This window comes from Megalobrama amblycephala, linkage group LG12 (assembly GCF_018812025.1).
Source record: "Megalobrama amblycephala isolate DHTTF-2021 linkage group LG12, ASM1881202v1, whole genome shotgun sequence".
In the NCBI taxonomy this organism is placed as follows: Eukaryota; Metazoa; Chordata; class Actinopteri; order Cypriniformes; family Xenocyprididae; genus Megalobrama; species Megalobrama amblycephala.
In genome coordinates this window covers 11,299,017-11,314,820 of record NC_063055.1, presented here as the reverse complement: position 1 = coordinate 11,314,820, position 15,804 = coordinate 11,299,017, and the positions used below count along the sequence as shown (strand labels likewise).

Below are 15,804 nucleotides of genomic sequence, written 5' to 3'. Positions count from 1 at the left end.
GTGCCACACAAGGACAACATCATCGGTCATATCAGACAGACTCTAACAGTTCTCCACAAAACAAAACAACCCAAGTGAAAAGTACTTGAAGTTGTTGAAGTAGTTGAAGTACTAAAATTACAAAAAAAAAAAAAAACCCTAATAAATTACAGCTATATAGAAATATATATTTTAAAAAAATGAATAAAAATGAAAACAAAAAAAATCCACATAAAATTACTAAAACTTAAAATGAAAACAGAAAATATAAAAATAAAAGCTAATTTAAAATGCTAACAAATAGCTTACTATAAATCATACTAAAATAGCATTGCTGTTAAGTTGGTATGGCAATATTTAAAATATAGAAAGCAAAGGTACGACACCTGTGTAGGAGGTTTTTGTGATGGGAGGTGGGTTACACATGGGGGATCTCCTGTTTGAGAAAAAAAAAGAAAAAAAGGTGACGTCATTGTGTATGAAGCAAGTAACAGATATATTCAGTATCTCAGAACAAATTCTGTCAATACTGGAAAAAAAAAGATTTAGGCTGTGTGTCCACCAAAGTGTTTTAGCCAGCTAAAAACGCCAGCGCTCTTCTGAGAACACCTTGCTGTGGGCGCTTGAGAGCGCTTCGGTGACACTGCGCTTCCCCCAGTTTTTTTCAGATGCTACGTGCTATCTACAAAATATCTGCGGAAGTGTTACTAGTATCTGATTTCCTACTAGATAGTTTGTTTATGAATATAAAAATGTTCCAGCAGAATGTTGGTCGTTGTGGTTTTTGTCCCGCCCCACGGTGATTGGACGGATGAGTAAAAAGTGACCACGATGAGCGCTGCGTTTTACCCAAAGCTGAACATTCTTCAACCCTCGGCGACCGGTAAAAAATGCAGAGCGCTCAGTGCATCGTCAAGCTGCTGCCGTTTTAAAAAACGTGGCGCTCCTATTAAAAAACAATTGGAAAAATACGCAAGCCTCTGGAAAATAACACTTTGGTGGGCACAGTTTCATGATAAAAGTGTGTGCATTTGAATATTTTAAACTGAAAGCAACATACTTGTTATTGGCCCTTTCCTGTTGTACATTTGTTAAAGCAGCAAAATTATTCCGGACAGTCCTTAAACTTGCCAGAACCTGAGAGAAGACAAAAAATTAGTTCAGTGGTGTTATATTATTGTATTCAATTTGTAATGTTGTCAAACCATCTCCTTTTAAAATTAACATTTTTAATAATGCAATACCTGTGCAAAAGGGGTAACAATCATGTCATCCCCATGTCTGCAAAAAAAAAAAAAAAAAAAAAAAGGAAGAAGAAAAAAGCAGAAAAAAAGGCAGAAAGTACTAATTAAAACAGCAGTGGCTTTTTTATTTTCACATGAAATGTATAATTTATAAAAATGTTTTGAGAACTGCAGTTTAATCTACTTTTAGGCTATACCGTCGTCCATTTAAAAACAAAACATGCACATTTGTTAAAGAAAAACAAAACACATGCCACTTAAGCGGTTCTGCATTTAAAAAGACATTTGCTCACATGTCACTGGCGATGGAGGAGTTTCTGGACATAGACTTTGGTGAGAGGTCATAGTCGCTGTCAGAGCGGTACAGGAAGGACTCTCTCCTCTGGCTGTGCACAAAGTTGGCCTGGAGGATGAGACCTGACCCCGGGCTGGCCATGGGATCCAGCGGACTGCGTCCTGATGATGTGCCATTGTCCACATCAAAGCTTGGGGAGACAAAACAACAAGACAGTTGGCACTGATGTCAAATGTTAAAACTGGATGAGGTAGAGTAAAATGTTACTCAGGTCATTTTCAATGAGAATTGCCCATTTCTGGCAATGTGGGCATAATGCTGACCACTTTTACATTAGGAACTGGTCATTCGCTTTTTCTTTTCTACTCTAAAGGCCTGTTTACGTCAAGAACCATAACTATAAATATAACTATAAGGATAATTGTATTAGCGTCCACATCAGCGAACAATATTGTTTTGTTTATTCTAAGCACACACTGCAGTTTTGTGTTCTGCCGCTTTAAATGAGCTCAATAAAACAGGATGGATTCTGATTGGCTGTCAATGTTTTTATCGTTCATCAGCTGGAAAAAATTGTTCTGAAAGTGATTCCAACAATTGCCGTTATCGTTATAGTTGTGGTGTGAATGATATTTAGTCTATAAAATCTATTTTTAAATCTATAAAAGATCTGTGTATTTTGACAAAAGTTTGTGGAAATTATGCAAAAATATGGTCAAATCTTTTGCAAGGTCATAATAATGACACAAGGTACCCAGACAGAATACAATCAGTATTCTTTCCTTGTTCAAATTTTTAAATAAATCTTTTCAAAATTCATGCTGTGGATAAAGCTGTGTCAGCCCTCATTTTCAAATAAACATGTAATGATATGAATAATAGAAAATAAACAAAACACAAAATAAAATAAAATAAAATAATAAAATAAAATAAAATAAAATAAAATAAAATAAAATAAAATAAAATAAAATAAAATAAAATAAAATAAAAATTGTAAGAAAACCTACATTTGCTCCAAGGTAATGTGACTAACCATTACATATTGATTTAGCTCACTGTAGCTTTGTAGTGCAGCAACAGCAAAATATTAAAACCCAAATTAATACAATAAAATGATAAACAATAAAAAAACACTTCCGGCAAAGTCCCAATTTAGAGGGCTTCCCCAGACCAGCGACTGTGCCATTCTTAACCTTCATCTCCCTAGTCCTTAAATCCTCCCAACTGTGTTTACAATAACATGCTGACCCATAATCCCCAGGGAGCATTAATATAATTGCTCTGCCCTAGGTATTTTCCTGACGTGAACGGTGACGTGGCTGTAAGTCTTATTCACCGTCATAACCTCCATGCAGGCTCACATCTGAGTCAAATAACGTGGTGCGGATGGATAAATCTGCATTAGCGGGTCAGTCTGCACCTTGGCGACTTCAGCAGACAGTACTGTTTCGCACATCAAGGGCCAATAATTCATGACCCACGTAATTCAGGGGATTGAGCTTTGTTTTGACTGAGAACAAATATGTCAGCAAGAACGAATCTCAGGCATATGACCTTTCTATTGTCTGTGTTCAGTGCAATCAAAGCAGTGTAAACAGAAAACAATATTTGGAGTATGCGTCCTGTACATTTTTAACCCAACAGGTCTTGACTTTATTTTTGTGTTTCATTGAGAACCGACTTATTCACAGTTAAAGCTGGAGCTTGCAGTGAGTCGCCTGCAGATGTGCTGCCCTCATCTCTCTCGGGTCATATCACAGGAATGCACCGGCTTACTGTCTCACACAATCCCAACTCTAGACATGCATTATGAATGAGACAGTTCTCCTTTTACTGTAAGCCACACAAATGCACTGCTTACACAACAAAGGGGAATATGGGCATGTATAATATCCATAAACAAGTCAGCAAGCATTTGAAAACAATATGTTTCTTTCATATGAAAATGAAGACACCTCACCTATTCTAAAGAGATTGGACAAAACATGTCCAGCAACTGCCATTAGTTTTAAAAACAGCAGCATTTCCATTTTTTGAGATTACAAGATCTCAGAGTTAAACTATGTCAGAAAAAAATTATCTTAATTATGTTATTTGGTCCCAAATTTATTATCAATTTTACTGGTAGTCCAATGCATGAAGAATTTTTGGGTAAAATATGTCACAGTTTACTTTGCTATCCTCAATTACAAATAAACTATAGTGTCCTGAAATGAACTACAAATGAACTATAGTGTCCTATATTTTTTAGGCAAAAAAAATATAAAAAATTATATCTAGTGACTGAATAATTTTTGGCTTAACTGTGTATATAATTTATGCACACACACACACACACACTATATTGCCAAAAGTATTGGGACACCCCTCCAAATCATTGAATTCAGGTGTTCCAATCACTTCCATGGCCACAGGTGTGCAGACTGCTTCTACAAACATTTGTGAAAGAATGGATCGCTCTCAGGAGCTCAGTGAATTCAAGCGTGGTACCGTGATTGGTTGCCACCTGTGCAAAAAAAAGTCCATTCGTGAAATTTCTCACTACTAAATATTCCACGGTCAACTGTTAGTGGTATCATGACAAAGTGGAAGCAATTGGGAACAACAGCAACTCGTAAAATCACAGAGCGGGGTCAGCACATGCTGAGGCGCACGGTGCGCAGAAGTCGCCAACTTTCTGCAGAATCAATAGCTACAGACCTTCAAACTTCGTGTGGCCTTCAGATTAGCTCAAGAACAGTGTGTAGAGCTTCATGGAATGGGTTTCCATGGCTGAGCAGCTGCATCCAAGCCTTACATCAAGTGCAATGCAAAGCGACGGATGCAGTGGTGTAAAGCACGCCGCCACCAGTGCACAAAGCAAGATCCATAAAGACATGGACGAGCGAGTTTGGTGTGGAGGAACTTGATTTAAAACTATTAAAAGAAAAGGCTCAATAAACTATTGCATAGCCATACATATATTACACTACACATCATTATCTCAGCCCTTTGTGCTTTGAACTTTTTAATGCAAAGCGCTGCCTCTGCACGCTGTGACTCCATGTTGCTTCAAGCGCATCATTCTGCGCACGAGATGCTCATTGGCGCTCAGTGACGCTCCGTATTAAGCCTTTCATATTATAATACTTTTGCACAATTAAATATTATTAATAGCTATTCTTGTTTTGTCATATCTATCATATGTTGCTGAGCTGCTCTTAAAATTTGAAAAAAATGTCTTTTAATTTTATAGTTTATTTTTATACATACAGTATGAAGGTATGAGTCAAACATGACAAAATCATGAGTAATGAATGAAGGAGTCAGCCTGACTTTTTTTTTTTTTTTTTTTTTTTTTTTGAATGTGCAGTTGTTGCACTGGTGCACAATTATTTAATAAATAATTCACTACATTTGTGTATGTATATTGTTTTACAATATACAAGTTATACAAGTTAGGAAAATAATGTCAAGCTTGATGCCGTTCACAAAAGAATGATTCCAGTCTCTCCCAAACAGTGAGGCATACAGTTTATTAGATAATTCAGCACTGTTTTATTATTATTAATATTATTTTAGTATCTGATTTGACAAACAAATCAGCCTCCCCTCACTCACTCATTACGTTTGCTCTGAATGAATATTGCTGGTGTTACAGGGCTTGAATTTTTCGTAGGATTGCACGTATTTTGTTGTCCCACCCAAAGTGTGCCACATAAAGCCACCTCTCAGTACTAAATAGAGTTCTTTTTCACTGCTTATTGAGCCTTAACACTCAAATACACACAAAATAATGTCAGAATGCCGGTCTTGGTGAGTATTCATGTAAACACAGTTATGTTTTAACTGAATGTAAAAAGCCGAGAAAGAAAACGCATGTGTAACTGTATAATGGATCCGTGCGTCCTGTCTTAAAGTGACAGCAGCCTAAAATACCTGCTGCCAAATTATGAGATAATATTAAAAATATTTATATGGCAGTTTTTTCCCATGGTATCAATATCAAAATTGTGGCCAGTGAAAATGCTGAGTGGCTAGTAACTTTAGAAAACCACTAGCCACAGTGGCTGGTGAGCAAAAAAGTTAGTGTTTTTCCATGTACACTATCGCTCAAGTTTTTTTTAAACATGTTTTTGAAAAAAAGCTTCTTATGCACACCAAGGCTATAGTTATTAGATCAAAAATAGTACAAACAGCAATATTGTGAAAAATTACCAAAATTTTACATATATTTTAAAATGGGAATTAGGCAAAGCTAAAATTTCAGCATCATTATTCCAATCTTTAGTTTCACATGATCCTTCATGTATCAATCATTCTAATGTGCTGATGAAACATTTCTTATTTTTATCAATGTTGAAAACAAATCTTCTTTTTTTGAAAAGAAGATTTCCAAATTCTGCCATCTTTTTAATTTTGATTCCTCAAAAAAATAAGACCCTTTTAGGGAATGACCAGCCCATCAACAAACAGTTTTATGAGCAGTTTGCTTTTCTAACATGACTTCGGTTACAGAGGGGAAAAAATACACCACTCCCATCCGCTCTCTTTCCTCTTCGTCTTCACTTTGGTAGTGCTCTCATTACATTTCCTTGATTTCCCTCTATCAAATAAGCAGTATATGAAGGACTCCATCTGTACATGTATCACTGCCTGCTTAAACTACACTTAACATACAAACACACACAAATGAACACAGACCATCACATCTTATATAGCAGATCCAAATGCAGCGCTGTGTATTTTGAGGGTAATTACACTGAAGTGTTTTTGTTACGGATATACAAACACAGAATTTATTCACACATGGCACAGACAGAAACAAAACAAAAAAACAGCAGAACAATGAAAACCAAAGAAATTCAGTTCATTATTAAAACCTTGGTAATAAGGAGTAGCAAAACAGCTCTATATCAGAGTTGGATAAAAATCTCCTCTACTCCTCTACCTAGTGTTGTGAGAAATATTTCTGTTGCTTTCATATAGTACACGTCAAAATCTAAAAAAAAAAAAGTTGTTGTGTTAACTGCAGTTAAGTTTACCTGAGAGGAGTGTGTAGTCAAAGCCATATGCACGTACAGTATATGGTGTATGACTACGTTTTCCAAAAACTTATACAACCAGTTCTAGATAATCGTAATGACTTCCAGTTATTTTAAATCATTAAAGGAGTGGGCTGGGTGGGATCTATCCAGACACCACTGATATAATCAAAGAATGCAAGTGGTAATTATTTTCCAAACTTGTCTGGGCTTCTGGAGAATTTACTGTAGAGTTTACTTAACTTTTATCATATAACTAGGACTAAAAAAGTGTTTGTAAATAATTAACAACTGAGAAATAAGAAAGTACTTGGAAACTTTCTGATTGTCAAATATTAGTTAATGTTCCATAGTTAATGTGATGAACATCCATGGTTTCCTTGCTACATCTGTGTGAATGGAGTTACATACACTAAAATGATAGCAGTTTGCTAAAAAAATAAACCAAGTAAAAATGTTAGAAGTTAAAGTATGCTGCAATTCATTTCTCCTGCATTCAAAATATTCCCAAACTGTGGTTGCTGATATTTTTTAGGACAAGGTTTTTTAGGTTCCCTGTTTCTTTGCTTCCTTCCATGTCGCAATAGTAAACCCGCTTTGTTCTGGCACTAGATTTAGGCGTGCTGCATTTAGATTGCACACTGTGGGATGGTGGAAAAATCTTGCTTTTTTGCGGTTTAGGAATTGTGCATGCTCATTGCGATTTTATTATGATTTCAATTAAATGCACAGCCTTAGATTTTGGTTCTTCATGGGCTGCTTGCAAAAAGAGTACTCTATCTCTCTAGACATGGAACTAGTAAAGAGGATCAGAAGCAGAAAAACATGTTTCTAACTTAAATTATAGTCAAGAAATATAAAAATCAAAGTGGTTTGCTATAGAATCATCTAAAATAAATCACAATATACAAGAATGACTCCGGGCGTCGGTCCAATTACTTCAATGGTGCTTTAGCGAAAATGTTAAATATGTCTGTCCCTTTAAAATCAAAGGGATAATTAACTCTAACTACTATGCTATCTATGGCATCAGATGTCGAACTGGCTCGCTCTGTTGTTGTGGATGACAGTGAGTGATAACAGAAGCCCTGCCCAATCTCTTTGCCTGCAGTTTAAGCCATTTTAAATGAGACTGGCTGTTTCTAAACAAACCAATTTTTGCCATTTAGAATGGCAGAGTTCACAATGTTCCCACAGAAACTTAAATGATACTTTGAGTACTAATATTTAGAATAAAAATAAAATGACAACAGAAACCTCTTGCTAATGAATGTCTTGTAAAATGTAAGCCAGATGCGAGAACTAAATGAAAACACTTGTTAACTGAAATAAAAATAAACATAACTGGGAAAAAACTATAAGATAAAAATACATTTCATGAAGCACACAAATGCCACATATTTAAGAGTGCTATATCATCTAGTTTTGTTCTTAAGGGTTTCAATGTAAATTGAAGTTTTATATAATAGGCTAATTAGAATACTGTTCTAATTAAAATATAATTTTTCAAGTAATACATTCAGAATGACAGAAGTTGTGGTTGGCAGTGAATTCTCTCTAAAGTTTAACATTTGTAGCTAATGAACTGGGACATGCCTGACCTCCTAAGCTCTATTTAACTGCATGTGGTCCATTAGTGTATAAGAGAGGAACAAAAAAAAGCACAGGAAATATGGAGAAGAGAGAAATACGGAAAAGTGGAACCCGACTGGTTTGAGACACCATGCAAAGAGAATGTACAAGACATCATGTTTCCTCTGGTGATCACATGAGGCTGTTCCCAAAACACTGCTGTTTTCTTGTCAATCATGAGACAGAACAGGAATATGCTCAAAATAGACAAAAAAAAAAGATGCACATAAAAATAGCATACAGGAATAATTCATGAATCAAATCAAGCTTTGTCAAAAGTATAAAAATAACTGTTGTTAAAATGCTGAAGAAAATATGGTGAATCAGAAAGTCAGAGCAGCAAATTTTTGGAAGTGTCCTTTCAATTGTTCAGTTTGGTTCTGAAATGTAACTCTGTCATCACTACCTCCATTTTTTAAGAGTTAATTTGGTTGTAAAATGTGGTTGTCACTCATATAAATAACCAAAACCTTTGAGTACAGAATGAGATTAACAGCCATATTTAACAACCGCTGCTGACAATAGAAAAACATGCACCCACCTTAACACACACTTCCACAAAATGCAAATATTGCGCTTTTAGTACAGCCACATTATAGCACCTTGATAGATAAACACATCAAGAGCCATCCAATTAAAACTGCTTTATGTGGCAAAGCTTGAATGGCGAAGAGGAAATGGTTCATCTATTCCATCAGATTAGGTGTCATACAAGACAACAAATGCACAACCTTCTCTTTTATATAGAAGCACAAATACACAGATTTACACTAGGGGTGCAACGGTTCTTAGTAAAAAAAAATCTAACCGCGCCGTTCTCCACTTACGGTTCGGCACGCACTTGCACCGCGGTCCATCGCGAATGACGACGCATCTATAGGCTAATATTGGTTTGTTTAAAATAGCAACGTGGAAAACAGACAGAGTTCAGATAATGTATGTTTCAGTCGCTGGATGCGCATTCTGGCTTACCAAAACATTACAAGAACGATAATCAAAAAGCGTGGACAAAACAGTCACTCTTTGTAAACTTTGTTCAATGCGAGTGCCGTGTGCTCTAATGTCCTGTCATTTATGCCGTCATCACCCAGGTGTTGATAGCGCACGAGCGCAGGCGAGACCTGAACAGCGCATGTTGCTATCTGTGTTTAAAGGTGCCCTCGAATGAAAAATTGAATTTATCTTGGCATAGTCAAATAACAAGAGTTCAGTACATGGAAAAGACATACAGAGAGTCTCAAACTCCATTGTTTCCTCCTTCTTATATAAATTTGTTTAAAAGACCTCCGAAGAACAGGCGGATCTCAACATAACACCGACTGTTAGGTAACAGTCGGGGTGTATGCCCCAATATTTGCATATGCCAGCCCATGTTCCCAACATTATGAAAGGCATTAGACAAGGGCAGCCAGTAACGTCTGGATCTGCACAGGTGAATCAACAGACTAGGTAAGCAAGCAGGAACAGCCAAAAATGGCAGATGAAGCAATAATAACTGACATGATTCATGATATTTTTAGTGATATTTGTAAATTGTCTTTCTAAATGTTTCGTTAGCATGTTGCTAATGTACTGTTAAATGTGGTTAAAGTTACCATCGTTTCTTACTGTATTCACGGAGACAAGAGCCGTCGCTATTTTCATTTTTAAACACTTGCAGTCTGTATAATGCATAAACACAACTTCATTCTTTATAAATCTCTCCAACAGTGTAGCATTAGCCGTTAGCCACAGAGCACTATCAAACTCATTCAGAATCAAATGTAAACAATATAACAGTATACAATACTCACATAATCCGACGCATACATGACGCATGCATGACGAACACTTTGTAAAGATCCATTTGAGGGTTATATTAGCTGTGTAAACTTTGTTTATGCACTGTTCAAGGCAAGTGCGAGCTCCGTGGGCATGGAGCACGAGAATTTAAGGGCCAGTAGCCCTGAATCGGCTCATTTATAATGATGCCCCAAAATAGGCAGTTAAAAAAAATGAATTAAAAAAAAAATCTATGGGGTATTTTGAGCTGAAACTTCACAGACACATTCAGGGGACACCTTAGACTTATATTACATCTTTTTAAAAAAATTTCTAGGGCACCTTTAAACTAAACTCATTTAAGCCTTGCTGATTTAAACATTCAAGAACAAGACGCGAAAGAGAACTCGCACATGCTGTGAGAAGATTTGTTTGTGCGCTCATCTGAAGCGCGCACACCTTTATTTCAGACAGCGTGCAAATACTGAGTTCTCTTTCAAGTCTTGCGCTTCAGCGGACAAATTCATACAAAAATTATGTCAACATGCCCGTCTTGGCGAGTATCCTAGCAAACATAGTCGGTTATGTCTTAAGTGAACGTACATTAGTCGAGAAAGACAGCGTATGTGTAACAGTATATGTACTGGATAGTGCATTAAGCCCTATGTCTTAAAGGAATGCTGCCTGTGTTTTTAATGTTAAATCAAACAACAAATGACAAAGAAATAACTCACTGCTCTTGAGTGAATAGCTTTTGTAAATTCAATAATGATTAATCTTCATTTAATTTATACAGTGAAGATAATATGCAGTTTTATTTTATTTTTGATTACTTTATCCATTTTCTGTGATACGAACTGAACCGTGAGCAATTTGAACCGTTGCACCCCTAATTTACACACACTCAATGAAAGATAAAAGACCTCTCTTAAAGGGATATTCCACCCAAAAATGGAAATTCATTTACTCACCCTCACGCCATCCACAAAGTATATAACTTTTTTCTTCATATAAACACAAACAGTGATTTTAAAGAAAATAATCAATCACAAAGTCCCACTTGTGAACGCCTGTATAACAGCAGACCAGAAGGAACGGTTTACAGTTAAAAAAAAAAAGAAAAAAAAAAAGAAAAAAAAAAAAAAGTATATTTCTTACACACCTATTGTTTTGCTTCAGAAGACATTGATTTGTCCACTAGGGTCATATGGATTACCGTCACGATTGCTGTGTGTAGTTTTTCAAATGTCAACCGAGAGGCGGCCATTCACTTGCATTAAATGTACTCAAAGAGAATGATTATTTTTCTAAAAAAACTAATTTGTGTTTATCTAAAGAAAGTAAGTCATATACATCGGAGACGACATGAAGGTGAGTAAATTATTTCATTTTGGGGTGAACTATCCCTTTAAATGCACTGTGCAACCACAAGTCCATTTTACTGTTTTGATTTATGCGTTTAATACAACCATGGAGTATTTTATTTCAAATGATGGTAATATTTTATTATAGTAACCCAAATGGCAATAGCATAAACGACAGGATATGAGGTGGCAACTGTCAATTAATGACTGGTGTGTATGACATGAGTAGAGTCACTGTCATGCATTACAATAAAGCAAAACAAACAGGAACCACAGATAATAGGGTCAATATAGAAGGTGAAGGAAACACATACTGACACACGCACATTGTCCTAACACTGATGACATCATTAAGATGTCAGTGAGATTTCCTCCATCCTGACCTCTTAACCTTTTTTCACACACACACACACACACACACACACACACACACACACACACACACACACACACACACACACACACACACACACACACACACACACACACACCCAAACACATACACTTGAACATTCTCAAAGCAAGGTCGTGTTTGCTTAGCTGAGAGCTGTTATTCATGGAGACCAAATGGAGCATTCCACGAGCAAAGGGGGGTAAGTAATCTGTCTCTTTTTTGCTAGCCTACTTTATAAACGTTCAGACAAAAACATGACAGAATTATACACCAAAATAAGCCTGTGAATCATCAATATGCAATATCTCACGGTTTGCAGCAACGGAAAGCTGCTCAAATTATACTTTACATGCACAGTGTGTTCAAACAAACTGAAATCTGTTGTACCAAAATAATAAGTCCGCTACAAACAATCAACCATTTCTAAAATAAGCACATACAAATGTAGAACAAGATGGGACAAGAGAGACTAGGGTGAGGTATCTGCCCTTTGGCGCTGCTTGCCAAATATGCTGCAATCCAGCAGCAGCCTCCTTCTGTGGAAATAATCCATTTCACTATTTTTTTTTTTTAGGTGATTGCACAAATGTTTTGGATCTGTTACTGGTCGACACACTGTACTTCTTTTTTTTTTTTCAGTTATGAGTAATGACTAAAATGAGCAAACCCAACCATATTTCATATCATATCTATATAGGAGGTAGGTGGTAGGTGCATAAAAGCAACTAGATTCAAAATTATTTACAGTCCTTATGATTAAATAAATAAAAAAATTTTACAAAAAATGTATTTATCTTCTCATTTTAAATTAAATATTCATTATACATCAAAATATATTTTACAAAATGGTTTAGTAAAATGAAAAACATCTTTAATGTAATCCCATATCCAACAGGCAACAAATGCATCAACAAATGTTTAAATATATTCTACAGTTACACTTCAACAAGCCAGCAAAAGACAGAGTAAATGAAAAACCAAGAGTAAAAGTACTAGTGGAACAGAATGTAAATAAAATATTAATTCTTTAGGAAGAGCGCAGCACAATTTACGGAAGCTGAGTGAAAAAACAATGGGGGTTAAAACTTAAGAGGAAGCAGAGAATTACACAAGATGTTAAAAAGGGATATCGGCTGGTGTAAAACAGGAGAAGGAAACAGCAAGCACTGGGTTCTAGGTTAAGGGAGACAGAAGGAGATAGTCAAAAGTTCTCCTTTACCCATCTGTGTTCTTAAGTGAACTGGTGGAGCGAGACCGGGGCTTCATGATAATGCTCATTCTGGACGTGGATTTCCCTCTGCTAGCGGCTACAGCTAATCCCAACAGTGTGCATTTGTTTTCAGTCCTCACGTGCGTCTCCAAGCGTGAACATAACTCAGCCGAGACGGCCCTGCCTCTGTTTGTTCCACTGACAGAAGCCCCTCGTGGTCCGGGACTCTCAAACTGACCAGACAGGCGTTCCAGTGTTTGTGTCACTCAGCAACCGGCTGCTATAAATGCAAGACAATCTGTCTCTCCCCCTCTCACACTCTCTCCTGAAACTCCCACCCTATGTACTTTCCTCCCTCCCTCCCTCCCTCTCTGGCTGGCTGGTTGCAGGGATCATTGCTCGGACTCGTGTAGTAATGACGTAGTCGGGGGTAGGGCGCTCCTCATGTTTGAGACGAATGAATGGAGGAGGAAACTTACACCTCAACTTAAGAGGTTTCAGATGACAGGGAAAAATGAAAGTTAAGTGATCCCAACGGATGTATATAACTCCCTAAAATAATGGGAAGGAGTTGCCCAGTAGTATGATTTCACACTGAGTCAAAAGCATTTAGTTTGAAATTGCACATCCTGTTTAGCCTGGAAATTTAAAACCACTTCATCCAATCAATCATTTACAATGGACTTATTAAATGCACTTTCACATACTGAATATCATGATATAAGAGTCTTATAAAGGCAAAAAAAAAAAAAAAAAAAAAAAAAGACATACTAAATGTCATGTACCACTTTTCAAACAGAAAACTCTTCAACAAAGAAAAATCTAACACACATGGCAGTGCTTGACTGGTTGTTTGCCGCTGCGATTAACGGTTCACACATTAACCCATGCCAAGGGCCCTCAGAGGTGTTCCGGTGACTCATGACATGCGTCAACCAATGACAGCAAAGCAGAGAGTATCGCTTACAGCTCCGCCCACTTGATGGTTTCAATAAGCATTTCTACAACAGGCTTAATTTTAATCTTCAGTGAAAGATTACAGAGGTCTGATTACGAAACATTTAGTTTGGGACAATATATGTCAGTTCTAAATTATAACTAACTGAAAAAAGATGCTAGAAAAGATACTTTTAAGGTGAGCATGTGTTTGTCTCATTGGGTATAGACGCATAATATCACATAATATAAGCAGCTAATCTATGTTTGTGCGCATCGTTGCCCCCCTGTGTTCACAAGAGATTAAAGCAGATAGTAGTAGATAAAAATCAATAACATCTCCTAACAAAGTCATTTACTCAGTGGGGGGTAATTAACCAACCATAAATACATTTATATCAACTGGGGCACTTTTCTTTTTTTTTTTTTCTTTTTTTTTACTCCAATGAATATTTCTCAGGCTTGGGTATTTTTATTTTTATTTTACTATATAAACACATACATGTAAATTTGACAAATATGGCTACTTAATGGCCTTTCAGCAATTTTTAAACAACAATTTATTTATTTATTATTGCCATATCAGCAACAATGACTATTTTCATGTAAGCACACACACACAAAATGCATGCATATTTATATATGGGTCAACAATGACGTAAGGCCTTAATAATAAAAAACAAAGATACAGTATGACATCCAAAGTATGTAAGGTAGTACAACTAGATCTCTTTTATTGAATCCAAAAGGTTTTAATAATATTTTGCTACATAAAAAGTTTTTTTTTTTACATTTTAAAGATTTTCAAGTGTCAAAAGGTCATTTGGTTTAACCGTCTAAAGGCCAATACAGTCATTTCATTCGTGATTAAAATCTCTTAAAATGTAATAAATCTATATATTTTTTATTCTGGCATGATTTTAAAACCATATATCAACAGTGCAAAATGGTATTAAAATTATGTGTAGAAGTCAATGCTTTGTAATAAAAGAATATCCAGAAAAATGAATTTCATTGATGTCATTCGGAGTAACCAATATAAAGGGACCATTTTGGATCAAGTCATGCGGTCAGTATCACGTGCCATCATTCAGACACCTGCAAAGGACCACATGGTCATGAAGCAAAGTAACTAACTCTCTCTTAACTATTTGAAAAATTTATGTTTTCACCTGCTCATAAATATGCGCCAAAACATCTGGTCATTCGGTATGACCGCTATGAAACTTGGAAAATGTTGGACTATTTCAAAAACTTGTACTAAATATAAAATGTTTAATTGTCATTTTCTTAGCTAGCTAGCAATCTAACTAGCTAGATATCAGCCTCTTTACATTGTTTGAAAATATCGTCATTCGGTAAAACCGAAATTTTGGTTAAACCGAATGACTTCTTTAGTGACAAATTTTGTCCATCTTGTTAAAATTTTTTTTTTACAAAATCAGTGTTAATTGATTATACAAACTACAATCTCATTGTTAACACTTAATAAAACTTCAAAATTAATTAGATCTCCATTATGGTTTTTTTACACTTCTAAAATCCTTATCCGTCAATGACCCATATACAGTATATATACCCAGATATATATACTAACTATTGCTTCGGTCAGCAGAAATTGTAATAGACTGTTTTTAAAAACTACAACATATGAAACACATGACAAATTAACCCAATGTAACAACGTGACCACTTTGACATTTATGAAAATTAAGCCAAGGTTCAATTATATAAATGTATCCCAGTGCGGTTTTATCGTGTTCACTTGTTCACTCAAGAGCTATTACAAAAAATATAGATTTGAAATTTAGCTTGGAGGTCAGTTTTAAACTAAATCCACTGCAAAACAACAACAAAAGAAAAAAAAAGAAAGAAGAAAAAAATCTCAACACCCGTGCAATAAAACAGTTACTGATAAAGTCACAACTGTTACCGTGTACTGTTAACAGATTAAAAAAAGGCATA

General features: G+C 35.8%; 1 protein-coding gene across 7 annotated transcripts in view; it reads right to left on the bottom strand.

Annotated features, from left to right (window-relative positions):
• pde4d (phosphodiesterase 4D, cAMP-specific) overlaps positions 1–15,804 on the bottom strand; it is a 148,136-nt gene that overhangs the window by 21,399 nt on the left and 110,933 nt on the right. For 6 of the 7 annotated variants that reach the window (XM_048208699.1, XM_048208698.1, XM_048208701.1 and 3 more), the window contains 4 exons: positions 1,517–1,708; positions 1,224–1,260; positions 1,040–1,116; positions 366–415 (listed from right to left, as the gene is read on the bottom strand). In XM_048208699.1, coding sequence (XP_048064656.1) covers positions 366–415; positions 1,040–1,116; positions 1,224–1,260; positions 1,517–1,708 — 356 coding nt within the window. Of the gene's footprint in view, positions 1–365; positions 416–1,039; positions 1,117–1,223; positions 1,261–1,516; positions 1,709–12,912; positions 13,284–15,804 lie in introns of those variants that run through there. The other variant, XM_048208703.1, reaches the window with a different exon arrangement.